The sequence below is a fragment of the Trachypithecus francoisi genome, unplaced genomic scaffold, assembly GCF_009764315.1.
Source record: "Trachypithecus francoisi isolate TF-2019V2 unplaced genomic scaffold, Tfra_2.0 Lachesis_group1, whole genome shotgun sequence".
NCBI classification, from domain to species: Eukaryota; Metazoa; Chordata; class Mammalia; order Primates; family Cercopithecidae; genus Trachypithecus; species Trachypithecus francoisi.
In genome coordinates this window covers 82,035,307-82,061,929 of record NW_022681454.1, presented here as the reverse complement: position 1 = coordinate 82,061,929, position 26,623 = coordinate 82,035,307, and the positions used below count along the sequence as shown (strand labels likewise).

The following is a 26,623-nucleotide window of genomic DNA, read 5'->3' as shown; positions in this document are numbered from 1 at the left end:
GTTAAAAAAGCTCATACCATCATCATCACCATCATCATAACTGTCACCCCCACAATAGCTAGTATTTGGATGCTCCTATGTCCCAGACCCTATTCTAGGCGCTTTTTGTGTTATCTCAATTAATCCTTATTGGCTGGTCTTCTTATTATCTCTGTTTAATAGATGAGGAAGCTTAAGCTTAAGAACATGAAGTAACTTCACTGGGGTCACATGGCTAGTCAGTGATGGAACTAATAAGTGGGGAGAAAGCCTGTTAGCATCATCAGGTTGATGGGATTCTCAGCTCTGGCTGCACATTAGATTCACTTGGACAGCTTTTAAAAAATATCACTGCCTGTTGCAATCCTAGTCTCTGATAAAACAGATGTTAAACCAACAAAGATCAAAAGAGACAAAGAAGGCCATTACATAATGGTAAAGGGATCAATTCAACAAGAAGAGATAACTATCCTAAATATGCACCCAATACAGGAGCACCCAGATTCATAAAGCAAGTCCTTAGAGACCTACAAAGAGACTTAGACTCCCACACAATAATAATTGTAGACTTTAACACCCCACTATCAACATTAGACAGATCAACAGGACAGAAAGTTAACAAGGATATCCAGGAATTGAATGAAGCTCTGCACCAAGCTGACCTAACAGACATCTACAGAACTCTCCACCCCAAATCAACAGAATATACATTCTTCTCAGCACCACATCACACTTATTCAAAAATTGACCACAAAGTTGGAAGTAAAGCACTCCTCACCAAATGTAAAAGACCAGAAATTATAACAAACTGTCTCTCAGACCACAGTGCAATCAAACTAGAACTCAGGATTAAGAAACTCACTCAAAAGCACTCAACTACATGGAAACTGAACAACCTGTTCCTGAATGACTACTGGGTACATAATGAAATGAACGCAGAAATAAAGATGTTCTTTGAAACCAATGAGAACAAAGACACAACATGCCAGAATCTCTGGGACACATTTAAAGCAGTGTGTAGAGGGAAACTTTTAGCACTGAATGCCCACAAGAGAAAGCAGGAAAGATCTAAAATTGATACCCTAACATCACAATTAAAAGAACTAGAGAGGCAAGAGCAAACACATTCAAAAGCTAGCAGAAGGCAAGAAATAACTAAGATCAGAGCAGAACTGAAGGAGATAGAGACACAAAAAATTCTTCAAAAAATCAATAAATCCAGGAGCTGTCTTTTTGAAAAGATCAACAAGATTGATAGACCGAAATGGAGATCTGGAGCAAGATGGCTGAATAGGAACAGCTCCAGCCTCCAGCTCCCAATGCGAATGACACAGAAGAAGTGTGATTTCTGCATTTTCCAACTTAGGTACCAGGTTCATCTCACTGGGGAGTGCGGGACAATTGGTGCTGGTCAACTGGTGCAGCCCAACCAGCTATAGCTGAAGCAGGGCGGGGCATCACCTCACCTGAGAGGTGCAAGGGGGAAGGGAATCCCTTTAGAAACTGAGACACACAACACCTGGAAAATCGGGTAACTCTCACCCTAATACTGCACTTTACCAAGGGTCTTACCAAACGGCACACCAGGAGATTATATATCACACCTGGCCAGAAGGGTCCCACGCCCACGGAGCCTCCCTCATTGCTAGCACAGCAGTCTGAGATCTAACTGCAAGGCAGCAGCGAGGCTGGGGGAGGGGCGCCAGCCATTGCTGAGACTTAAGTAGGTAAACCAAACCTCTGGGAAGCTCAAACTGGGTGGAGCCCACTGCAGCTTAAGGAGGCCTGCCTGTCTCTGCCTGTCTCTGTAGACTCCACCTCTGGGGACAGGGCACAGCTAAACAAAAAGCAGCAGAAACCTCTGCAGATGTTAATGACCCTGTCTGACAACTTTGAAGAGCAGTGGATCTCCCAGCACAGAGGTTGAGATCTGAGAACGGACAGACTGCCTGCTCAAGTGGGTCCCTGACCCCTGAGTAGTCTAACTGGGGGACATCCCCCTCTAGGTGCAGACCAACACCTCACACCACACAAGGTGGTGTATGCCCCTGAGACGAAGCTTCCCGAGCAAGAATCAGAAAGCAGCACTCACTGTTCAGCAATATTCAATCTTCTGCAGCCTCCGCTGCTGATACCCAGGCAAACAGGGTCTAGAGTGGACCTCAAGCAATCTCCAACAGACCTACAGCTGAGGGTCCTGACAATTAGAAGGAACACTCACAAACAGAAAGGACACCCACACCAAAACCCCATCACTACCTCACCATCATAAAAGAAGAAAGGCAGATAAAACCACAAAGATGGGGAGAAAGCAGGGCAGAAAAGCTGGAAATTCAAAGAATAAGAGCATATCTCCCCCTCCAAAGGAACACAGCTCATCACCAGCAATGGATGAAAGCTGGACGGAGAATGACTTTGACGACTTGAGAGAAGAAGGCTTCAGCTGATCAAACTTCTCAGAGCTAAAGGAAGAACTACATAACCAGTGCAAACAAACTAAAAATCTTGGAAAAAGAATGGAAGAATGGATAACTAGAATAATCAATGTAGAGAAGGCCATAAACGAACTGACAGAGATAAAAACCATGACATGAGAAATACGTGAAAAATGCGCAAGCTTCAGTAACTGACTCAATCAACTGGAAGAAAGAGTATCAATGATTGAAGATCAAATGAATGAAATGAAGAGAGAAGAGGAGTCTGGAGAAAAAAAGGAAAAGGAAAAAGAAATGATCAAAACCTCCAAGAGGTGTGGGATCCATGCACACCAAATCTACATCTCATTGGTGTGCCTGAAAGTGATGGGGAAAATGGAACCAACTTGGAAAACCTCTTCAGCATATCATCCAGGAGAACTTCCCCAACCTAGTAGGTGGGCCAACATTCAAATTCAGGAAATACAAAGAACATCAAAAAGATAATCCTTGAGAAGAGCAACTCCAAGACACATAATTGTCACATTCACCAAAGTTGAAATGAAGGAAAAAATATTAAGGGCAATCAGAGAGAAAGGTCGGGATACCCACAAAGGGAAGCCCATCAGACTAACAGCAGATCTCTCGGCAGAAACTCTGCAAGCCAGAAGAGAGTGGGGGCCAATATTCAACATTCTTCAAGAAAAGAATTTTAAACCCAGAATTTCATATCCAGCCAAACTAAGTTTCATAAGTGAAGGAGAAATAAAATCCTTTACAGATAAGCAAATGCTTGGAGATTTTGTCACCACCAGGCCTGCCCTACAAGAGGTCCTGAAGGAAGCACTAAACGTGGAAAGGAACAACCGGTACCAGCCATTGCAAAAACATGCCAAAATGTAAAGACCATCGATGCTAGGAAGAAACTGCATCAGCTAACGAGCAAAATAACCAGCTAATATCACAACAACAGGATCAAGTTTACACATAACAATATTAACCTTAAAGGTAAATGGACTAAATGGTCCAATTAAAAGACACAGACTGGCAAATCGGATAGAGTCAAGACCCATCAGTTTGCTGTATTCAGGGGACCCATCTCACATGCAGTGACACACATAGGCACAAAATAAAGGGATGGAGGAAGATCTAACAAGCAAATGGAGAAAAAAAAAAAAAAAAAAGCAGGGGTTGCAATCCTAGTTTCTAATAAAACAGGCTTTAAACCATCAAAGATCAAAAGAGACAAAGAAGGCCATTATATAATGGTAAAGGGATTAATCCATCAGGAAGAGCTAACTATCCTAAATAGATATGCACCCAATACAGGAGTACTCAGGTTCATAAAGCAAGTCCTTAGAGACTTACAAAGAGACTCAGGCTCCCGTACAAAAATAATGGAAGACTTCAACAACCCTGTCAACAACACTGTCAACATTAGACAGATCAATGAGACAGAAAGTTAACAAGGAAATCCAGGAATTGAACTCAACTCTGCAACAAGCAGACCTAATAGACATCTACAGAACTCTCCACCCCAAATCAACAGAATATACATTCTTCTCAGCACCACATTGCACTTATTCAAAAATTGACCACAGAGTTGGAAGTAAAGCACTCCTCAGCAAATGTAAAAGAACAGAGATTATAACAAACTGTCTCTCAGACTACAGTGCAATCAAACTAGAACTCAGGACTAAGAAACTCAATCCAAACCGCTCAACTACATGGGAACTGAACAACCTGCTCCTGAATGACTACTGGGTATGTAACAAAATGAAGGCAGAAATAAAGATGTTCTTTGAAACCAATGAGAACAAAGATACAACATACCAGAATCTCTGAGACACATTTAAAGCAGTGTGTAGAGGGAAACTTTTAGCACTAAATGCTCACAAGAGAAAGCAGGAAAGATCTAAAATTGAAACCCTAACATCACAATTAAAAGAACTGGAGAAGCAAGAGCAAACACATTCAAAAGCTAGCAAAAGGTAAGAAATAACTAAGATCAGAGCAGAACTGAAGGAGATAGAGACACAAAAACCCTCCAAAAGAAATAATAAATCCAGGAGCTGGTTTTTTGAAAAGATCAACAAAATTGATAGACCGCTAGCAAGACTAACAAAGAAGAAAAGAGAGAAGATCAAATAGATACAATAAAAAATAATAAAGAGGATATCACCACTGACCCCACAGAAATACAGACTACCATCAGAGAATACTATAAACACCTCTATGCAAATAAACTAGAAAACCTAGAAGAAATGGATAATTTCCTGGACACTTACATTCTCCCAAGACTAAACCAGGAAGAAGTTGAATCTCTGAATAGACCAATAGCAGGCTCTGAAATTGAGGCAATAATTAATAGCCTACCAACCAAAAAAAGTCCAGGACCAGACGGATTCACAGCTGAATTCTACCAGAGGTACAAGGAGGAGCTGGTACCATTCCTTCTGAAACTATTCCAATCAATAGAAAAAGAGGGAATCCTCCCTAACTCATTTTATGAGGCCAACATCATCCTGATACCAAAGCCTGACAGAGACACAACAAAAAAGAGAATTTTAGACCAATATTCCTGATGAACATCGATGCAAAAGTTCTCAATAAAACACTGGCACACTGAATCCAGCAGCACATCCAAAAGCTTATCCACCATGATCAAGTGGGCTTCATCCCTGGGATGCAAGGCTGGTTCAACATATGCAAATCAATAAACGTAATCCAGCATATAAAAAGAACCAAAGACAAAAATCCACGTGATTATCCCAATAGATGCAGAAAAGGCCTTTGACAAAATTCAACAGCCCTTCATGCTAAAAACTCTCAATCAATTCGATATTGATGGAACGTATCTCAAAATAATAAGAGCTATTTATGACAAACCCACAGCCAATATCATACCGAATGGGCAAAAACTGGAAGCATTCCCTTTGAAAATGGGCACAAGACAGGGATGCCCTCTCTCACCATTCCTATTCAACATAGTGTTGGAAGTTCTGGCTAGGGCAATAAGGCAAAAGAAAGAAATCAAGGGTATTCAGTTAGAAAAAGAAGAAGTCAAATTGTCCCTGTTTGCAGATGACATGATTGTATATTTAGAATATGCCATCATCTCAGCCTCAAATCTCCTTAAGCTGATAAGCAACTTCAGCAGAGTCTCAGGATACAAAATCAATGTGCAAAAATCACAAGCATTCTTATACACCAGTAACAGACAGAGAGCCAAATCATGAATGAACTTCCATTCACAATTGCTTCAAAGAGAATAAAATACCTAGCAATCTAACTTACAAGGGATGTAAAGGACCTCTTCAAGGAGAACTACAAACCACTGCTCAGTGAAATAAAAGAGGACACAAACAAATGGAAGAACATACCATGCTCATGCATAGGAAGAATCAATATCGTGAAAATGGCCATACTGCCCAAGGTTATTTATAGATTCAATGCCATCCCCATCAAGCGACCAATGAGTTTCTCCAAAGAATTGGAAAAAAACTGCTTTAAAGTTCATACGGAACCAAAAAAGAGTCCACATTGCCAAGACAATACTAAGTCAAAAGAACAAAGCTGGAGGCATCACGCTACCTGACTTCAAACTGTACTACAAGGCTACAGTAACCAAAACAGCATGGTACTGGTACCAAAACAGAGATATAGACCAATGGAACAGAACAGAGCCCTCAGAAATAATACCACACATCTACAGCCATCTGATCTTTGACAAACCTGAGAAAATCAACAAATGGGGAAAGGATTCACTATTTAATAAATTGTGCTGGGAAAATTGGCTGCCCATAAGTAGAAAGGTGAAACTGGATGCTTTCCTTACTCCCTATAAGAAGATTAATTAATGATGGATTAGAGACTTAAATGTTAGACCTAATACCATAAAAACTCTAGAAGAAAACCTAGGTAATACCATTCAGGACATAGGCATGGGCAAGGACTTCACGTCTAAAACACCAAAAGCAACGGCAGCAAAAGCAAAAATTGACGAATGGGATCTGATTAAACTAAAGAGCTTCTGCACAGTAAAAGAAACTACCATCAGAGTGAACAGGCAACCTACAGAATGGGAGAAAATTTTTGCCATCTACTCAACTGACAAAGGGCTAATATCCAGAATCTACAAAGAACTCAATCAAATTTACAAGAAAATAGCAAACAACCCCATCAAAAAGTGGGCAAAGGATATGAGCAGACATTTCTCAAAAGAAGACATGCATACAGCCAACAGGTACATGAAAAGATGCTTATCATCACTGGCCATCAGAGAAATGCAAATCAAAACCACAATGAGATACCATCTCACACCAGTGAGAATGGCAATCATTAAATAAATCAGGAAACAACAGGTGCTGGAGAGGGTGTGGAGAAATAGGAACACTTTTACACTGTTGGTGGGACTGTAAACTAGTTCAACCATTGTGGAAAACAATGTGGCGGTTCCTCAGGGATCTAGAACTAGAAATACCATTTTACCCAGCCATCCCATTACTGCGTATATACCTAAAGGATTATAAATCATGCTGCTATAAAGACACATGCACAGGCATGTTTATTGTGGCACTATTCGCAATAGCAAAGACTTGGAACCAACCCAATGTCCATCAATGACAGACTGGATTAAAAAAATGTGGCACATATACACCATGGAATACTATGCAGCCATAAAAAAGGATGAATTCATGTCCTTTGTAGGGACATGGATGCAGCTGGAAACCGTCTTTCTCAGCAAACTATTGCAAGGACAAAAAACCAAACACTGCATGTATCTCACTGATAGGTGGGAATTGAACAATGAGATGACTTGGACACAGGAAGGGGAACATCACACACCCGGGCCTGTCGAGGGGTAGGGGGAGGGGGGAGGGGTAACATTAGGAGATATACCTAATGTAAATGACAAATTAATGGGTGCAAGACACCAACATGGCACATGGATACATATGTAACAAACCTGAATGTTGTGCACATATACCCTAGAACTTAAAGCATAATAAATAATAGAATAAAATAAAATAAGCAACAAAAAATAATTGTTAATTAAAAAAAATATCACTGCCTGGGCCCAACCCCAGACCAATTTATCAGGACCTCCTGGGGTGGCACCTGGGCTTTGGGATTTAAAAAATTATTTTCAGTTTATTTATTTAGTTATTTTTTTATTATACTATAAGTTCTAGGGTACATGTGAATAACGTGCAGGTTTGTTACATATGTATAATTGTGCCATGTTGGTGTGCTGCACCCATCAACTCGTCAGCACCCATCAATATGTCATTTATATCAGGTATAACTCCTAATGCAATCCCTCCCCCCTCCCCCCTCCCCCCTCCCCATGATAGGCCCCAGTGTGTGATGTTCCCCTTCCCAATCCAAGTGATGTCATTGTTCAGTTCCCACCTATGAGTGAGAACATGCAGTGTTTGGTTTTCTGTTCTTGTGATAGTTTGGTAAGAATGATGGTTTCCAGCTGCATTCATGTCCCTACAAAGGACGCAAACTCATCCTTTTTTATGGCTGCATAATATTCCATGGTGTATATGCGCCACATTTTCTTAATCCAGTCTGTCACAGATGGACATTTGGGTTGATTCCAAGTCTTTGCTATTGTGAATAGTGCCACAATAAACATACGTGTGCATGTGTCTTTATAGCAGCATGATTTATAATCCTTTGGGTATATACCCAGTAGTGGGATGGCTGGGTCATTTGGTGCATCTAGTTCTAGATCCTTGAGGAATCGCCATACTGTGTTCCATAATGGTTGAACTAGTTTACAATCCCACCAACAGTGTAAAAGTGTTCCTATTTCTCCCCATCCTCTCCAGCACCTGTTGTTTCCTGACTTTTGAATGATTGCCATTCTAACTGGTGTGAGATGGTATCTCATTGTGGTTTTGATTTGCATTTCTCTGATGGCGAGTGATGATGAGCATTTTTTCATGTGTCTGTTGGCTGTATGAATGTCTTCTTTTGAGAAATGTCTGTTCATATCCTTTGCCCACTTTTTGATGGGGTTGTTTGTTTTTTTTTCTTTTATACTTGTTTGAGTTCTTTGTAGATTCTGGATATTAGCCCTTTGCCAGATGAGTAGATTGCAAAAATTTTCTCCCATTCTGTAGGTTGCCTGTTCACTCTGATGGTAGTTTCTTTTGCTGTGCAGAAGCTCTTTAGTTTAATTAGATCCCATTTGTCAATTTTGGCTTTTGCTGCCGTTGCTTTTGGTGTTTTAGACGTGAAGTCCTTGCCCATGCCTATGTCCTGAATGGTATTACCTAGGTTTACTTCTAGAGTTTTTATGGTATTAGGTCTAATATTTAAGTCTCTAATCCATCATGAATTAATCTTCTTATAGGGAGTAAGGAAATGATCCAGTTTCAGCTTTCTACTTATGGCTAGCCAACTTTCCCAGCACCATTTATTAAATAGGGAATCCTTTCCCCATTTCTTGTTTCTCTCAGGTTTGTCAAAGATCAGATGGATGTAGATGTGTGGTATTATTTCTGAGGGCTCTGTTCTGTTCCATTGGTCTATATCTCTGTTTTGGTACCAGTACCATGCTGTTTTGGTTACTGTAGCCTTGTAGTATAGTTTGAAGTTGGGTAGCGTGACGCCTCCAACTTTGTCCTTTTGACTTAGGATTGTCTTGGCAATGTGGGCTCTTTTTTGGTTCCATATGAATTTAAAGCAGTTTTTTCCAATTCTATGAAGAAAGTCATTGGTAGCTTGATGGGGATGGCATTGAATGTATAAATAGCCTTGGGCAGTATGGCCATTTTCATGATATTGATTCTTCCTAGGCATGAGCATGCTATGTTCTTCCATTTGTTAGTGTCCTCTTTTATTTCACTGAGCAGTGGTTTGTAGTTCTCCTTGAAGAGATCCTTTACATCCGTTGTAAGTTGGATTCCTAGGTATTTTATTCTCTTTGGAGCAATTTTGAATGGAAGTTCATTCATGATTTGGCTCTCTGTTTGTCTGTTACTGGTGTATAAGAATGCTTGTGATTTTTGCACATTAATGGTGTATCCTGAGACTTTGCTAAAGTTGCTTATCAGCTTAAGGAGATTTGGGGCTGAGACAATGGGGTTTTCTAAATATACAATCATGTCATCTGCAAACAGGGACAATTTGACTTCTTCTTTTCCTAACTGGATACCCTTGATTTCTTTCTCTTGCCTGATTGCCCTAGCCAGAACTTCCAACACTACGTTGAATAGAAGTGGTGAGAGAGGGTATCTCTGTCTTTTACTAGTTTTCAAAGGGAATTTTTCCAGTTTTTGCTCATTCAGTATGATATTGGCTGTGGGTTTGTCATAAATAGCTCTTATTATTTTGAGGTACGTTCCATCAATACCGAATTGACTGAGCGTTTTTAGCATGAAGGACTGTTGAAATTTGTCAAAAGCCTTTTCCGCATCTACTGAGATAATCATGTGGTTCTTGTCTTTGGTTCTGTTTATATGCTGGATTACGTTTATTGATTTGCGAATGTTGAACCAGCCTTGCATCCCAGGGATGAAGCCCACTTGATCATGGTGGATAAGCTTTTGATGTGCTGCTGAATCCGATTTGCCAATATTTTATTGAGGATTTTTGCATCGATGTTCATCAGGGATATTGGTCTAAAATTCTCTTTTTTTGTTGTGTCTCTGCCAGGCTTTGGTATCAGGATGATGTTGGCCTCATAAAAAGAGTTAGGGAGGATTCCCTCTTTTTCTATTGATTGGAATAGTTTCAGAAGGAATGGTACCAGCTCCTCCTTGTACCTCTGGTAGAATTCAGCTGTGAATCCGTCTGGTCCTGGACTTTTTTTGGTTGGTAGGCTATTAATTATTGCCTCAATTTCGGAGCCTACTATTGGTCTATTCAGGGATTCAACGTCTTCCTGGTTTAGTCTTGGAAGAGTGTAAGTGTCCAGGAAATTATCCATTTCTTCTAGATTTTCTAGTTGATTTGCGTAGTGATGTTTATAGTATTCTCTGATGGTAGTTTTTATTTCTGTGGGGTCTGTGATGATATCCACTTTACCATTTTTTATTGTGTCTATTTGATTCCTCTCTCTTTTCTTCTTTATTAGTCTTGCTAGTGGTCTGTCAATTTTGTTGATCTTTTCAAAAAACCAACTCCTGGATTCATTGATTTTTTGGAGTTATTTTTTGTGTCTCTATCTCCTTCAGTTCTGCTCTGATCTTAGTTATTTCTTGCCTTCTGCTAGCTTTTGAATGTGTTTGCTCTTGCCTCTCTAGTTCTTTTAACTGTGATGTTAGAGTGTCAATTTTAGATCTCTCCTGCTTTCTCTTGTGGGCATTTAGTGCTATAAATTTCCCTCTACACACTGCTTTAAATGTGTTCCAGAGATTCTGGTATGTTGTATCTTTGTTCTCACTGGTTTCAAAGAACATCTTTATTTCTGCCTTCATTTCGTTATGTACCCAGTAGTCATTCAGGAGCAGGTTGTTCAGTTTCCATGTAGTTGAGTGGTTTTGATTGAGTTTCTTAGTCCTGAGTTCTAGTTTGATTGCACTGTGGTCTGAGAGACAGTTTGTTATAATTTCTGTACTTTTACATTTGCTGAGGAGTGCTTTACTTCCAATTATGTGGTCAATTTTGGAATAAGTGCGATGTGGTGCTGAGAAGAATGTATATTCTGTTGATTTGGGGTGGAGAGTTCTATAGATGTCTATTAGGTCCCCTTCGTGCAGAGATGAATTCAATTCCTGGATATCCTTGTTAACTTTCTGTCTCGTTGATCTGTCTAATGTTGACAGTGGAGTGTTGAAGTCTCTCATTATTATTATATGGCAGTCTAAGTCTCTTTGTAAGTCTCTAAGGACTTGCTTTATGAATCTGGGTGCTCCTGTATTGGGTGCATATATATTTAGGAGAGTTAGCTCTTCCTGTTGAATTGATCCCTTTACCATTATGTAATGGCCTTCTTTGTCTCTTTTGATCTTTGATGGTTTAAAGTCTGTTTTATCAGAGACTAGTATTGCAACCTCTGCCTTTATTTGTTCTCCATTTGCTTGGTAGATCTTCCTCCATCCCTTCATTTTGAGCCTATGTATGTCTCTGCATGTGAGATGGGTCTCCTGAATACAGCAGACTGATGGGTGTTGACTCTTTATCCAGTTTGGCAATCTGTGTCTTTTAATTGGAGCATTTAGTCCATTAACATTTAAGGTTAATATTGTTATGTGTGAACTTGATCCTGCCATTATGATATTAACTGGTTATTTTGCTTGTTAGTTGATGCAGTTTCTTCCTAGCCTCGATGGTCTTTACATTTTGGCATGTTTTTGCAATGGGTGGTACTGATTGTTCCTTTCCATGTTTAGGGCTTCCTTCAGGGTCTCTTGCAAGGCAGGCCTGGTAGTGACAAAATGTCTAAGCATTTGCTTATCTGTAAAGGATTTTATTTCTCCTTCACTTATGAAACTTAGTTTGGCTGGATATGAAATTCTGGGTTGAAAATTCTTTTCTTTAAGAACGTTGAATATTGGCCCCCACTCTCTTCTGGCTTGCAGAGTTTCTGCTGAGAGATCTGCTGTTAGTCTGATGGGCTTCCCTTTGTGGGTAACCCGACCTTTCTCTCTGGCTGCCCTGAAGATTCTTTCCTTCATTTCAACTTTGGTGAATCTGGCAATTATGTGTCTTGGAGTTGCTCTTCTGGAGGAGTACCTTTGTGGCGTTCTCTGTATTTCCTGAATTTGAATGTTGGCCTGCCATACTAGGTTGGGGAAGTTCTCCTGGATGATATCCTGAAGCATGTTTTCCAAGTTGGTTCCATTTTCCCCCTCACTTTCAGGCACCCCAATCAGACGTAGATTTGGTCTTTTTACATAATCCCATACTTCTTGCAGGCTTTGTTCAGTTCTTTTTCTTCGTTTTTCTTTTGGTTTCTCTTCTCGCTTCATTTCATTCATTTCATCCTCAATCGCTGATACTCTTTCTTCTAGTTGATCAAGTCGGTTACTGAAGCTTGTGCATTTGTCACGTATTTTTCATGTCATGGTTTTCATCTCTGTCATTTCGTTTATGACCTTCTCTTCATTAATTAGTCTAGCTGTCAATACTTCCACTCTTTTTTCAAGATTTTTAGTTTCTTTGCGCTGGGTACGTAATTCCTCCTTTAGCTCTGAGAAGTTTGATGGACTGAAGCCTTCTTCTCTCATCTCGTCAAAGTCATTCTCTGACCAGCTTTGATCCGTTGCTGGCAATGGGCTGAGCTCCTTTGCAGGGGGAGATGCACTCTTATTTTTTGAATTTCCAGCTTTTCTGCCCTTTTTTTCCCCCTATCTTTGTGGTTTTATCTGCCTCTGGTCTTTGATGATGGTGACGTACTGATGGGGTTTTGATATAGGTGTCCTTCCTGTTTGATAGTTTTCCTTCTGACAGTCAGGACTCTCAGCTGTAGGTCTGTTGGAGATTGCTTGAGGTCCACTGCAGACCATGTTTGCCTGGCTATCAGCAGCAGAGGTTGCAGAAGATGGAATATTGCTCAACAGCGAGTTTACCTGTCTGATTCTTATTTTGGAAGCTTCCTCTCAGGGGTGTACTCCACCCTGTGAGTTGTGGGGTGTCAGACTGCCCCTAGTTGGGGATGTCTCCCAGTTAGGTTACTCAGGATCAGGGACCCACTTTAGCAGGCAGTCTGTCCGTTCTCAGATCTCAACCTCCGTGTTTGGAGATCCACTGCTCTCTTCCAAGCTGTCAGACAGAGTCGTTTGAGTCTGCAGAGGTTCCTGCTGCTTTTGTTGTTGTTGTTGTTAATTGTGCCCTGTCCCCAGAGGTGGAGTCTACAGAGACAGGCAGGTTTCCTTGAGCTGCTGTGAGCTCCTCCCAGTTCAAGCTTCCCAGCGGCTTTGTTTACCTACTTAAGCCTCAGCAATGGCGGGCGCCCCTCCCCCAGCCTCACTGCTGCCTTGTAGGTAGATCACAGACTGCTGTGTTAGCAATGAGGGAGGCTCCATGGGCGTGGGACCCTCCTGGCTAGGTGTGGGTATAATCTCCTGGTGTGCCCATTTGCTTAAAGTGCAGTATTGGGGTGGGAGTCACCCGATTTTCCAGGTGTTGTGTGTCCCAGTTCCCCTGGCTAGGAAAAGGGATTCCCTTCCCCCTTTCGCTTCCCAGGTGTGGCAATGCCTCGCCCTGCTTCAGCTCTTGCTGGTCGGGCTGCAGCAGCTGACCAGCACTGATTGTCCGACACTCCCCAGTGAGATGACCCCAGTACCTCAGTTGAAAATGCAGAAATCACCGGTCTTCTGTGTCGCTCACGCTGGGAGTTGGAGACTGGAGCTGTTCCTCTTCGGCCATCTTGCTCCACCCTCCTTCAGTTTATTTCAGTGTGCTGTTAGGATTGAGACTATGGATCATGGATAATTCATTTACATTGCATGTGAAAAATTCATTACCATGTGAAATATATATATATAGAGAGAGAGAGAGAGAGAGAGAGATGGAGTCTTGCTCTGTCACCTAGGCTGGAGTGCAGTGGCACGATCTCAGCTCACTACAACCTCCGTCTCCTGGGTTAAAGCAATTCTCCTGTCTCAGCCTCCTGAGTAGCTGGGACTACAGGTTCATGCCCTGATGCCTGGCTAATTTTTGTATTTTTAGTAGAGACCAAGTTTCACCATATTCGTCAGGCTGGTCTCGAACTCCTGACCTCAGGTGACCCACCTGCCTTGGCCTCCCAAAGTGCTGGGATTACAGGTGTGAATCACCATGCCTGGCCTTGTTTTGTTTTTAGAAGAGAAATCTATTTGCAGCAAAACATACGAGTTGGAGTATGTGCTCTTTTCTCCCCCATGACTGGGTAGTGAGAGGAAACTTCTACATAAAGTCAAACACAGAACATATAGTATACATTATTATTATTTGACATTTCTACCACTTTCACCAGCTAATAGCTATAGACATTTCTCATTTTGTTGGGGGAAGAAATAAATTTCTCCATTCTCTTTTTCTTCCTTGTCCCTCCTTACAAGAAAAAATTGTACCAAAGTGTAGGTGACGAATATGAGGAGAATTATCACCAAATCTCGATTTGTTCCAATTCCTGTATTGATCTTACCCTGTGTAAGTGTAATGTGACTAAGAAAAGCCTGGGCCCTGGGGTCATCTGTCTGGCTCAAATCCTCACTCTTGCCAGTGAACAGCTGGGTAACTGTGGGCCAGTTGCTTAACCTCTCTGAGCCTCAAGTGCCTCATCTAAAAATGGGAAAAATAGTAGTGATTACCTCCTAAGGCTATGTGAAGCATGCATGGCACAAAAAGTTGTTAGAATAGTGCATAGTGAATGCTTGTTGTTTAACAGTAGCTGCAATAGCAACATTAGAATTTGCAGTAGTAATGGTAGAAGTAAAATAGAAGGATTCCCTCCTTTTACTTATTGGGATGGCTTCTTAAATGGAAGCTGGAAAATCAGGGAAGGAAAGGATTTTCTTGTGTCATTATTCTTCATGTAGCAGGAGGGCAGAGAAATCCAAATAAAATATTTTTGGCTAACCACAATGGCAGATTGATCCAAACCAACTGTGAAGGGAGCTAGATTTGCTTTCCCACTCAGTTTAATTATGAAAATAACAAAGGCATAAGTACAAGGCATACCTTAATTTTAAAACTGTGATGAGAGTATTTAAGATCTATTCTCATAGCAATTTTCAAATATACAATACATTATTATTAACTACAGTCACAATGCTTTACAATAGATCTCCAGAAATTTTTCATCCTGTGAAATTGAAACTTTGTATCATTTCACCAACATCTTCTCAACCCTCATCTCCCCCAGCCCCTGGCAACCACCATTCTACTCTTTGCTTCCACGAGTTCAATTGTTTTCAGATTTTACATATAAATGAGATCATGAAGTATTTGCCTTTCTGGGTCTGGATTATTTCACTTAGCTTGATGCCCTCTAGGTTCATCCATGTTGTTGCAAATGACAAGATTTCCTCTTTTCAGGCTGAATACTATTCCATACATACACATGTTTGTGTATAGCTGCATTTTCTTTATCCATTCATCTGTCAATGGACACTTAGGTTAATTATATTTCTTGACTCTAGTGAAAAATGCTGCAGTGAATGTTGGAGTACAGATATTTCTTCAATACTAATTTCTTTCATTTGGATATATACCAAGAAGTGGGATTGCTGGATCATAATGGTAGTTCTATTTTTAATTTTTAAAGGAACTTTTGTAATGTTTTCCATAATAGCTATACTAATTTGCATTCCCCACAACAGTGAACAAGGGTTCCTTTTGCTGTACATCTCCTGCCAACATTTGCTGTCTTGCCTTTCTGGCCCTAGCCATTTTAACAGGTGTGAGGTGATGTCTCATTGCACTTTTAATTTGTATTTCCCTGATTAGTGATGAGCATTTATTCACATACTAGCTGGCTACTTGGATGTCTTCTTTTGGGAAATATTTATCCATGTTTGTTTTCTTGCTATTAAGATTTTTGAGTTCCTTATATATTTTGGATATTAGCCATGTATTAGATATAGGTTGAACATCTCAAGTAAAAAAATCCAAAATTCAAAATGCTCCAAAATTCAAAACTTTTTGAGCACGGACACAGTGCTCAAAGGAAATGCTTGGGGCATTTCAGATTTTGTACTTTTGGATTTGGGATGCTCAAACAGTAAGTGTAATACAAATATTCCAAAAAACGAATCCAAAATCTGAAATACTTCTGGTTCCAGTGATTTGGGATAAAGAATACTCAACATATATATGGTTTGTAAATATATTCTCTCATTCTGTAGGTTGTCTCTTCACTTTGTTGATTGTTTTCTTTGTATATAGAAGCTTAATAGTTTGATAGAATCCCATTTGTCTATTTTTGCTATTGTTTCCTTTGCTTTAGGGATCATATTTAAAAAATCATTGCCCAGACCAATGTCAGAGATTTTTCTTGATGTTTTCTTCTAGCAGTTTCACAGTTTCAAGTCCCAAAATCTTTAATCCATTTTGAGTTGATTTTTGTATATGGTATGAGGTAAGAGTCCGACTTCATTCTTCTGCATGTAGATACCCAGTTCCCCCACCACTGCTTATTGAAAAAGTTGTCCTTTCCCCATTGTGTGTTTGGGGTACCTTTGTCAAATATCAATTGACTGTAAATGTGTGGATTCATTTCTAGGCTCTCTATTCTGTTCTATTGATCTATAGATCTGTTTTTATGCCAGTACCATGCTGTTTTAATTACTACAGGTTTGTTGTGTATTTTGGAATCTGATAGTGTGATGCCCTCAGCTTTGTTCTTTTTGTTCATGATTGCTTAGGCTACCTGAGGTGTTTTGTGGTCTTATACAAATTTTAGGGTTAGTTTTTCTATTCCTGTGAAAAATGTCATTGGAATTTTGATAAGGATTACTTTGAATCTGCAGATTGCTTTGGTTAGTATGAATATTTTAACAATATTGATTATTCCAATTCATGAACACAAGATATGTTTCCATTAATTTGTGGTCTTAAATTTATTTCATCATTCTTTTATGGTTTTCAGTGTACAGGTGTTTTACCTCCTTGGTTAAATTTATTCCTAAGTATTTTTTGATGCTATTGTAAATGGGATTGTTTTCTTGGTTTCTTTTTCCGATAGTTCATTGGTAGTATATAGAAATGTTACTGATTTTTATAAGCTGATCTTGAATCCTGCAAATCTACTGAATTTGTTAATTATAACAGTTTTTCAGTGGAGTTTTTAGGGGTATATATATATATTTATATTTATATATATAAATATATATTTATATTTATATATATATAAATATATATATTTATATTTATATATATAAATATATATATTTATATTTATATATATATAATATATATATATTTATATTTATATATATATAAATGTATATATATTTAGGGGTATATATATATATATATATATTCTTGTCATCTGCAAATAGGGACAATTTAAATTTTTCCTTTCCAATTTAGATGTATTTTATTTCTTTTACTTGCTTAATTGCTCTAGCTAGGACTTTCAGTACTATGTTGAATAGAAGTGCTGAGAGTGGGCATCCTTGTCTTGTTCCTGATCCCAGAGTAAAAACTTTCAACTTTTAATCACTGGGTATTGATGTTAGCTGTGGGTTGTCATATATGGCCTTTGTTATGATGAGGTCTATTTCTGCTATGCCTAATTTGTTGAGAGTTTTTATCATGAAAAGTTCAAATTTTCAGATGTTTTCTGCATCTATTGAGATGATCACATGATTTTTGTCTTTTACCCTGTTAATACATTGTATCATATGTATTGGTTTGCATATATTTAACTATCCTTGCACCCCAAGGATAAATTCCCCTTGATCATGGTGTATGATCCTTTTAATGTACTGTTGAATTCAGTTTGCTAGCATTTTGTTGAGGATTTTCTACATGTGTGTTCATTAGGGATATTTGCTTTTCTTGTAGCATCCTTGTCTGCCTTTGGTAACAGGCTAATAATAGCCTCATAAACTGAATTTGCAAGTGTTCCCTCCTCTTCAATTATGAAAGAGTTTGAGAAGGATGGGAATTAATTTTTCTTTCTTCCTTTCTTCTTCTTCTTCTTCTTCTTCTTCTTCTTCTTCTTCTTCTTCTTCTTCTTCTTCTTCTTCTCTTCTTCTTCTTCTTCTTCTTCTTCTTCTTCTTCTTCTTCTTCTTCTTCTTCTTCTTCTTCTTCTTCTTCTTCTTCTTCTTCTTCTCTTCTTCTTCTTCTTCTTAGATAGAGTCTCACTCTTCTCACCCATGCTGGAATGCAATGGCATGATCTCAGCTTACTGCAACCTCTGCCTCCCCGGTTCAAATGATTCTCCTGCCTCAGTCTCCTCAGTAGCTGGGATTATAGGCACCTGCCACTAGCCCCAGCTAATTTTTGTACTTTTAGTAGAGATAGGGTTAACTATATTGGCCAGGCTGGTCTCAAACTCCGCACCTCAGGTGATCTGCCTGCCTTGGCCTATCAAAGTGCTGGGATTACAGGCATGAGCCACCATGCTTGGCCTAATTTTTCTTTAGATGTTTTGTAGAATTCACCAGTCAGGCCATTGGATCTGGGCTTTTTGCTTTTGAGGAGGTTTTTGATTACTGATGCAATTTCCTTAAGCATTATTGAACTGTCCAGATTTTGAATTTCTTCATCTGTCAGTCTTGGTAGATTGTTTGTTGCTATGAACTGGTCCATTTCTTTCTTTTAGGCTATCCAATTTTTTGGCATATTATTGCTCATAGTAGTCACTTATAATTATTTGTGTTTCTGTGGTATCAGTTTAACATCTCCACATTGATTGATAATTTTATTAATTTGATTTTTCTCTCTTTTTTCTTAGTAAGTCCAGTTAACAGTTGGTCCATTTTATCTTTTCAAAAAAACAACTCTTAGTTTCATAGATATTTTTTAAGTTTTCTATCCTCTGTTTCATTATTTTTGGTCTGATATGTATTATTTTCCTTTCTTTTGTTGACTTTGGGCTTTGTTCTTTTTCTACTCCCACAGGTATAAAGTTAGGTTGTCTGATGTCTTTATTTTTTCATAATGTAGGTGTTTATTGCTACAAAATTTCCCTTTTAAAACTGTGTTTGCTATATCCCATAAGTTTGGGTACATTGTGTTTCCATTTTTATTTGTCTCAACAAAATTTAAATTTTTCCTTTTGATTTCTTCTTTGATCCAGTATCTGTTTAGGAAAGTGTTGTTTAATTTCTACATATTTGTGAATTTTCCAATTTTCCTCCTGTTATTGATTTGTAATTTAACTATTGTTGTTGGAAAGGATACTCAAAATGATTTCAGTATTCTAGAACTTGTTAAGGCGTGTTTTGTGGCCTAACATAAGATTTGTCCTGGATTTGTTCAGCATTTATGTCTCAGATTATGAAAATCTGAGACAGGTCTCAGTCAATTTAGGAAGTTTATTTTGCCAAAGTTATGGATACACACCTGTTACACAGCCTCAGGAGGTCCTGACGATATGTGCCCAACATGGTCAGAGCACAGCTTGGTTTTATGTATTTTAGGGAGACATGAGACATCAATCAACATATGTAAGATGAATATTGGTTCAGTCTGGGATGGCAGGACAACTGGAAGCAAAGAAAGGACACCTCGAAGCAGGCAGGAGGCTTTCAGGTCATAGATAATAGATAAATGGTTGCATTCTTTTGAGTTTCTGATTAGCCTCTGCAAAGAGGCAGTCAGATATGCATTTATCTCCGTGAGCAGAGGGATGACTTTGAATAGAATGGTAGGCAGGTTTGCCCTAAGTGGTTCCCAGCTTGACTTTTCCCTCTAGCTTAGTGATTTTGGGGCCACAAGATTTGTTTTCCTTTCACTTGCACCTGAAAAGAATGTGTATGCTGCTGCTGTTGGATGAAATGCTCTGTCTATATGTTAGGTCGATTTGGTCTATAATGTTGTTCAAGTGTACTGTTTCCTTGTTAATTTTCTATTTGGATGATTTATCCATTGTTGGAAGTGGGTTATTGAAGTTCCCTACTACCATTGTATTGCTGTCTAGTTCTCCCTTCAATTCTGTTAATATTTTCTTTATATATTTAGGTGCTCTGATGGTGGGTGCACATATATTTATAATTATTATATTATATTGATGAATTGAGCCCTTTAGTACAATGACCTACTTTGTCTCCTCTGACAGTTTTTGACTTAAAGTCTAGTTAGTCTAAGGAGAGCCATCCCTCATCACTTTTGGTTATCATTTGCATGGAATATCTTTCCAAACCTTTACTTTCAGTCTATGTATAACCTTAAAGCTAAAGTGAGTTTTTTTATAGGCAGCAATTTCTTATAATTTATTTTTTTAAATCCACTTAGCCACTCTGTCTTTTGATTAGAGAATTTAATCCATTTACATTTAAAGTAATTATTGATAGTTAAGGACTTAGTATTGCCATTTAAAGAATTGTTTTCTGACTGTTTTACAGTTCCTTCATTCTATTCTTACTCTTTTCCCTTATGATGTGATGATTTTTTGGTAATAGTATGCTTTAATTGCTTTCTCTTTATCTTCTGTGTGGGTTTTATATTTGTAGATACCATGAGTCTTACATAAAACATAACTATTTATTTTAAGCTGGAAACAACTTTGTCTGCTGCATATAAAAACTCTGAGATTTAGCTTTTCCTCCCACTACATTTTATGTTATTGATGTCACAATTCACGTATTTTATATATCATGTACCCATGAACAAATTTTTGTAGTTATAGTTATGTTAATACTTCTGTCTTTTAACTTTTACACTAGAGTTTAAAATGATACTGCATAAGTATTAAAGTATTCATGTTTTCTGAATTTGACTGTATTGTTAACTTTACAATAAGTTTTATACTTTCATATGTATTCACATTGTTAATGTCCTTTCATTTCAACTTGAAAAACCCCCATTAGCATTTCTCACAGGGTATGTCTAATGATGACGAACTCCTGCAGCTTTTGTCTCTTTGGGAAAGTCCTTATCTCTCCTTATCCCTGAAGGACACCCTTGCTATATAGAATTATTGGTTGGCAGAATTCTTGTTTTCTTTTAGCACTTTGAATACATCATCTCAATTTCTTTTGGCCTGCAAGGTTTCTACTGAGAAATACATTGATAATCTTATAGGGTGAGATTATAAGTGTTTTTTTATACACTTTTTTATACAATTATACCTTGAGTGTTTTTTCTCTTTGTTTTTCTCTTGCTGCTTGCAAAATTTTCTTTTTGTCTTCGATTTTTAAAAATTTGATTATAATGTGTCTTGGTGGCAATCTCATTATATTTAATATATGTGGGGGTGCTTTGGGCTTCATGGATCTGCATGTTAATCTTCCTATCCAAATTTTGAAAGTGTTCAGCTGCCTTTCTTTAAATAAGATTTCTTCCCCTATTTCCTTCTTTCTCTGCTTCTTCTGAAACACCAATAAGGTGTATATTGGTTTACTTAAAGACGACCTATAATTTCTGTAGGCTATCTTCACTTTTTCACTCTTTTTTCTGTTGACTCCGGTTGGGTAATTTTGAATGAACAGACTTTGAGCTCTCTGATTCTTCTGCTTGGTTGAATAAGCTGTTGAATGTCTTCATTAAATTTTTCAGTTTAGTTATGATGTTTCTTAGCTCTAGAATTTCTGTTTGGTTCTTTTTTATGATTTCTATCTCTTTATTGAACTTCTCATTCTGTTCTTGTACTCTTTTTCTTATTTTGTTTAGTTGTCTATCTGTGTTCTCTTGTAGCTCACTTAGTTTCAAGATGATTATTATTTTATTTTATTATACTTTATGTTCTAGGGTACATGTGCACAATGTGCAGGTTTGTTACATATGTGTACATGTGCTATGTTGGTGTGCTGCACCCATTAACTCATCCTTTACATTTGGTATATCTCCTAATGCTATCCCTCCTCCACCCCACAACAGGCCCAGTGTGTGATATTCCCCTTCCTGTGTCCAGGTGTTCTCATTGTTCAATTCCCACCTATGAGTGAGAACATGCAGTGTTTGGTTTTCTGATCTTGCGAAAGTTTGCCGAGAATGATGGTTTCCAGCTGCATCCATGTCCCTACAAAGGACACGAACTCATCCTTTTTTATGGCTGCATAGTATTCCATGGTGTATATGTGCCACAATTTCTTAATCCCGTCAGTCATTGATGGACATTCGGGTTGGTTCCAAGTCTTTGCTATTGTGAATAGTGCCGCAATAAACATACCTGTGCATGTGTCTTCATAGCAGCATGATTTATAATCCTTTGGGTTATAAATCCCAGTAATGGGATGGCTGGGTCAAATGGTATTTCTAGTTCTAGATCCTTGAGGAATCGCCACACTGTTTTCCACAATGGTTGAAATAGTATACAGTCCCACCAACAGTGTAAAAGTGTTCCTATTTCTCCACATCCTCTCCAACACCTGTTGTTTCCTGACTTTTTAATGATTGCCGTTCTAACTGGTGTGAGATGGTATCTCATTGTGGTTTTGATTTGCATTTCTCTGATGGCTAGTAATGATGAGCAATTTTTCACGTCTGTTGGTTGCATAAATGTCTTCTTTTGAGAAGTGTCTGTTCATATCCTTTGCCCACTTTTTGATGGAGTTGTTTGTTTTTTTCTTGTAAATTTGTTTGAGTTCTTTGTAGGTTCTGGATATTAGCCCTTTGTCAGATGAGTAAATTGCAAAAATTTTCTCCCATTCTGTAGGTTGCCTGTTCACTCTGATGGTAGTTTCTTTTGCTGTGCAGAAGCTCTTTAGTTTAATTAGAGCCCATTTGTCAATTTGGCTTCTGTTGCCATTGCTTTTGGTGTTTTAAACATGAAGTCCTTGCCCATGCCTATGTCCTGAATGGTATTGCCGAGGTTTTCTTCCAGGGTTTTTATGGTTTTAGGGTTAACATTTAAGTCTCTAATCCATCTTGAATTAATTTTTGTTTAAGGTGTAGGAAGGGATCCAGTTTCAGCTTTCTACATATGGCTAGCCAACTTTCCCAGCACCATTTATTAAATAGGGAATCCTTTCCCCATTTCTTGTTTCTCTCAGGTTTGTCAAAGATCAGTTGGTTGTAGACGTGTGGTATTGTTTCTGAGTCCTCTGTTCTGTTCCATTGGTCTATATCTCTGTTTAGGTACCAGTACCATGCTGTTTTGGTTAGGGTAGCCTTGTAGTACAGTTTGAAGTCAGGTAACATGATGCATCCAGCTTTGTCCTTTTGACTTAGGGGTTTCTTGGTAATGTGGACTCTTTTTTGGTTCCATATGAAGTTTAAAGTAGTTTTTTTCCAATTCTGTGAAGAAAGTCATTGGTAGCTTAATGGGGATAGCATTGAATCTATAAATTACCTTCGGCAGTATGGCCATTTCACAATATTGATTATTCCTATGCATGAGCATGGTATGTTCTTCCATTTTTTTGTGTCCTCTTTTATTTCATTGAGCAGTGGTTTGTAGTTCTCCTTGAAGAGGTCCTTCACATCTCCTGTAAGTTGGGTTCCTAGGTATTTTATTCTCTTTGAAGCAATTGTGACTGGGAGTTCACTCATGATTTGGCTCTCTGTCTGTTATTGGTACTTCAAGATGATTATTTTGAATTTTTTATTAGTCGACTTTTAATTAGCATCAGTTACTTTTGCTTTATTTGTTCCTTTGGTGGTATCATGTTTCCTTGATTATTTGTGATCCTTGTGGACATGCCCTGGTTTCTGCACATTTAAAAAAGTGGGTACCTCTTCTAGTCTTTATAGATTGGCTTTGGCAGGGAAAGCCTTTACCAGTTGGCTGGTCCAAAGATTCTCGGTGGACTATCTGGCTGGGTTCATGCGTGGACTTATGCTAGAGTTCTTGGGTAGATTTGCTTGGTGCCTGGGTCAGCAAGTGGATAGGCCTTGTGTCTGGGTCTATGGGGTCAGCCTGGTGCTGGGGTCCATTGGGATGGGCCTGGAGCCTGTGTCAATAGGGACTGGACTTGAATTCTGGGTCCATGACAGCCAACCTGATTCCAGGGGTGGGTGTGTGGGGTTAGGCCTTGAGCCTGAGTCTGCAGGAGCCACCCTGGTCCTGAAATGAGCCTGGTGCCTGGGTACATTGGGATAGATCTGGAACTTGGGCCCATGAAGCCTGGGCCTCCTATGTTGAACCCAGTGCTGGGGTCTCCTATGGTGGGCCTGTACTCTGGAATTGCTGGAGCTGGCCTAGATTCTGCTACCTGGGGTTGCAGGGACTGATCTGGAGCTGGGGTGCATTAGAGCCTGGGTTCACAGGGCCCAGTCTGGAGCCTGGAACTGGCAATGCTAACCTGGTGCCTGGGGTTATGTGGGGTGGTCTGGAGCTGGTTGCATAGGGGCCAGCCTAGCGCTGGGGTGGGCTTGGAGGCTGGGTCTGTGGGTATCGTTCTAGAGGCCAGGTCAATGGGCACGGGAGTCAGGGACCATAGAGCTGGTTTGGAGCTGCGGCAGGCCTAAAGGCTAGGTCCATGTGTTCTAGCCTGCAGTCTGGGGATTTTCGGGGTATCCTGGCACTGGTACCAGTCTGGAGCCTTGGGTGGGCCTGGAGCCTGAATTTGCTAGGGCCAGTTTAGGGCCTGGGGTTGTTGGGGTTGGCCTGGTGTTTAGGTGGGCCTGGAAGCTTGTTCTGTGGGTGCCAGCCTGGTGCTGATGTTCATTGGCCTGGACTTGGTGCTGGGGCCTGTGGCAAAGTTGGGTGCTTACTTCACTCCTTTCAGCCAGTGAAGAGAATATCTATCTCTCTACTTACTGTGCTACCTAGTCTTGTGGGAGGAGTGATAGAAGTAATGTGAAGTTGTCCTTCCTACCCTTCTCAATGAGCCTTTTCTTATTTCTCTAATACATTCAAATGCTATACTCTCTCATCTGAAATCTTTAACTCTTGTGAAGAATTTTTGTGCATGGATAGTTGTTCAAATGGATGTTTCTACAAGGACAAGCACTGGAAAGTCCTATTTTGTCATCTTGCTGACATCACTCTTGTATATATCTATACATCACACAATTATCCCACCTTTGTAAATGTATGACACATATATGTATGTATGTATATCTGTGTGTACATGTGTATTTGTATTCTATTTGCTAATCTGATTATTTCATCCAACTAGTATATTATGAACTTCATTCCAAAATAAAGTATTCTTCAAATATTTTTTAATGATTGCATAATATTTCATTGTATAGATGCACCAAAATTTAGCTAATCAATTTTGTTATTTTTCCATATTTATTATTTTATCATTATAAAAAGTCTTCTAAGGACTTCTTATCTATTTGAGCATAACCTTGATTACTTCCTTAGGGTCTAGCTCTAGATGTGAAATAGCAGAATCAAAAGTTATGTTAAATTTTATATTCCGTATTATTATTCTTTGAAGATGACAAAGGAAGCTGATCTCCTGTCTTTTACATGACAGAGGTTAGATATTGTGGTTGCTTATGAAGAAAAGGAAGGAAGTGGCCTCTTATGTGCAAGTCTTAGCTTTCTTCCTAGTGTCTTTTGTATTCTATCATATCAACCAGAGCTGTGTAATTAATTAGTTATTCATGTGCAAAGTAAAGCGCTAATCTGCAGCACATTAACACATGTAGAAAATTTAGAAATTCTGCCAAAATAGATTTTTATATGAATAAATGTAACATGAATAACATTTCAGGTTTCATGACCCCTTTTGTATAAATGAATATTATTCAAATTCAAGACTAGGATGAAAATCTAGACTTATTTTTCAGCAACATTAGCCAATAATTCTTAAACAGTTGTGCTTTTGGAATTATCCATAACCATGGAAAGAGGACTTTGGGGGTTAAAATTTTACTTTGCCTTTCCCATATGCATGAATCTTTTTTATTTATTCATTTACTATTTTATTTTATGGTTGAAATTTTGCATAAGAACATACCTTTCTGAATGGTTTTTACATGTCAATGACTTTTTATTTATTTATTTAATTTTTAGATTTGGATCCTACAAAGAAGGACACAATTATGAAAACAACCATCATTTTCATATGAATACTCCTAAATACTTTTCATGAAACATTTAAAACAAGAAGCTATTGGCTGGGCGAATCTAAGAAAAAAAGTATGTACGATAAAAAGAAGAGATTAATGAAAGTGGGAAAGTACACATGAACAACCTCAACTTAAAAACAAACATAGTATCTATACAGTGGGAAATTACCTCAATTTATAAACCATGTTGCTTAATAAAAACATTCCTCCAAATTGTTTTCCCTAAATTTTGATAAAAAATAGAATGTAGGGTCATAAAAGAAAGTTTCACCATGGAGTTAAAATAATTAAAAACGTCTTATGTTTTATTTATTTATTTAATTTTATTATACTTTAAGTTCTAGGGTACATGTGCATAACGTGCAGGTTTGTTACATATGTATACTTGTGCCATGTTGGTGTGCTGCACCCATCAACTCGTCAGCACCCATCAATTCATCATTTATATCATGTATAACTCCCCAATGCAATCCCTCCCCCCTTCCGCCTCCCCATGATAGGCTCCAGTGTGTGATGTTCCCCTTCCCGAGTCCAAGTGATCTCATTGTTCAGTTCCCACCTATGAGTGAGAACATGCGGTATTTGGTTTTCTGTTCTTGTGATAGTTTGCTAACAATGATGGTTTCCAGCTGCATCCATGTCCCTACAAAGGACGCAAACTCATCCTTTTTGATGGCTGCATAGTATTCCATGGTGTATA

General features: G+C 38.8%; 1 protein-coding gene across 3 annotated transcripts in view; it reads left to right on the top strand.

The window, feature by feature from the left end:
- CWH43 (cell wall biogenesis 43 C-terminal homolog) overlaps positions 1–26,217 on the top strand; it is a 98,488-nt gene extending 72,271 nt beyond the window's left edge. For all 3 annotated transcript variants that reach the window (XM_033214710.1, XM_033214709.1, XM_033214711.1), the window contains one exon: positions 25,868–26,217. In XM_033214710.1, the coding sequence (XP_033070601.1) occupies positions 25,868–25,946 (79 nt within the window). In that variant the 3' untranslated portion in view covers positions 25,947–26,217. The remainder of the gene's footprint in view (positions 1–25,867) is intronic.
- Positions 26,218–26,623: the final 406 nt, after the last annotated feature.